A 1,768-nucleotide genomic window follows, 5' to 3' on the forward strand; every position below is an offset into this window, starting at 1 on the left:
ATGAGCACACACTTCAGACCATCTGCAACAAGGGGACGCAGCATCCCCTCCAGCTTGTTGACTCCGTATCTGAGAAGAACAAGGGGAAGGGGGCTGCCAGGCGCCCAGACCTGCTCCGTGGGGAGAGCTGGTCCATGACTACAACGCTGGTCTCTGAGCAATCCAGCATCCACAGTGAGCAGCAGCTGGAGTTACAGGGGTGGTGCTGCCTGAACAATCTGGGACCTTATCTGGAGCTCCAGGAGCATTATCTGCCTGGCATGGACACTCTCTGCTCTGAAAGGACGAGGACGTCCTGCCCTTGAATCCCTTATCTTGGGGTCCCTGCTGCAGATCCATCCCACCACCCCACAGGACCATCCCCTGGGGCCTCTCTGACCACAGCCCTGCTAACGCGGCAGCAGGTGAGGATGGGAGCTGCCAGTCCCACAAGATCTAACGCAAAACCGTGTCCTTGCACAAGTCTTCTAGCTGCTGCTGGAAACCCCATTCGCTTCCAGCTTCCCAGTGTGCGCAGCCCACACAACGCGGCAGCGCTCTGGGACTCCGCAGGATGCTGGCACAATCCCTGTCGGTACTGGTACCTTCCCAGCATTCCCAGTATGATTCCCTCCACTTCCTTAGTGGACAAATCCTCCTCTCAGGCCATACATCAACCCTGCTCGGGCACGGCAGCAACTGGTGCGCAGCTCAGCGGGGCTGGATTCTTACCTGGCTTGTCCAGGGAGGCTGGGGATCGGCTCCACGGCATCCGGGCTGTCACTGCAGGAGGTGGATGGGACAGATATGTGAGGGCTCAGTGTGAGAAGGAAGCCCCTATCCCAGCCTTGTCCACACGGAAGCTGAACCTGTCTAAGAGCTCAGGGAGCAGCTAAGCCAGTCAACCTGAGCTTGGTCCGTCCCAACCCCAGGGAGCTGGGGCTCACTCACGTGACAAAAATGGGGTAGATGAGGTTGGCGGCATCGAAGGTGGTTGCCGTGCACTGCCAGGAGCGTAGCACAGGGTGGAAGTAGCCGCTGTGAAGAAGGGAGTCTGCCTGCATCTTGGGACTTCACTAGGAGGAGACTCTGAAACATCAAGAGACAGCGGCAGGCTGGTCAGCTGCAGCATCTTGGTCAGCCGCTGGATATCGGTGCACGCAGGAGGGGTCTGACATCCAGGCCCCCGCTGCAGGGCTGTCCCTGCCCCACGCTGGGCACAGGTGGGCAGCACGAGCTGCAGCTTCATCCCAACTCTGCTGGGTGCTCTGGGACCCCCCATCCATCCGGAGTCACAGCACGGCACCTCCCGTAAACTGGGATCATGCTGGCTCCTCCCGGCAAAACCTCCCGGTTCTGTGTGGGAAACCACCAATTTGCAGTCATCCGAGAATGGGCACTGGAGGGGAGAGGGGTGCAGGATCATCCTGGTGACGCCAGGGCTTTAGACCCTGCGGTCACACAGCTCCAGTGTCCCCTCGCTGCTGCATAAAGAAAACTTGGAGTTGGGCAAAACTGATTTCAGGGGTAACAAACAGCAGTTGCTCAACGTACATAACTCAAGTGTTAGCTATGTTGAAACTTCTTCTGTAGCAATATTTTCTTCTCCTGTTAGATCTAGTAATAATTCAGTGATTAGACCATTATGATTTAAATTCCCACCAGCACTACGTTCTCAACGCCACGCAGGACAGAAAGGGCCGGGGGAAGGCTGCCCCGGGACGAGGCGTTTGGCTGCCGCACAAAGAGGAGCAGCTGCTGCTGCCCCGGGAGCCGCGACCTGGAAAAA

At 57.9% G+C, this 1,768-nt stretch overlaps 1 protein-coding gene across 1 annotated transcript in view; it reads right to left on the minus strand.

The window, feature by feature from the left end:
• Positions 1 to 1,043, minus strand: part of ALAD (aminolevulinate dehydratase) — a gene marked incomplete at its 3' end in the record, with an annotated part of 2,882 nt that extends 1,839 nt beyond the window's left edge. Inside the window, exons 1-3 of the mRNA XM_009864270.1 lie at positions 931 to 1,043; positions 712 to 762; positions 4 to 69 (exon numbers count right to left, since the gene is read on the minus strand). Of these exons, the coding sequence (XP_009862572.1) occupies positions 4 to 69; positions 712 to 762; positions 931 to 1,043 (230 nt within the window). The remainder of the gene's footprint in view (positions 1 to 3; positions 70 to 711; positions 763 to 930) is intronic.
• Between the last annotated feature and the right edge of the window lie 725 nt (positions 1,044 to 1,768).

The sequence above is a fragment of the Apaloderma vittatum genome, unplaced genomic scaffold (assembly GCF_000703405.1).
Source record: "Apaloderma vittatum isolate BGI_N311 unplaced genomic scaffold, ASM70340v1 scaffold33922, whole genome shotgun sequence".
In the NCBI taxonomy this organism is placed as follows: domain Eukaryota; kingdom Metazoa; phylum Chordata; class Aves; order Trogoniformes; family Trogonidae; genus Apaloderma; species Apaloderma vittatum.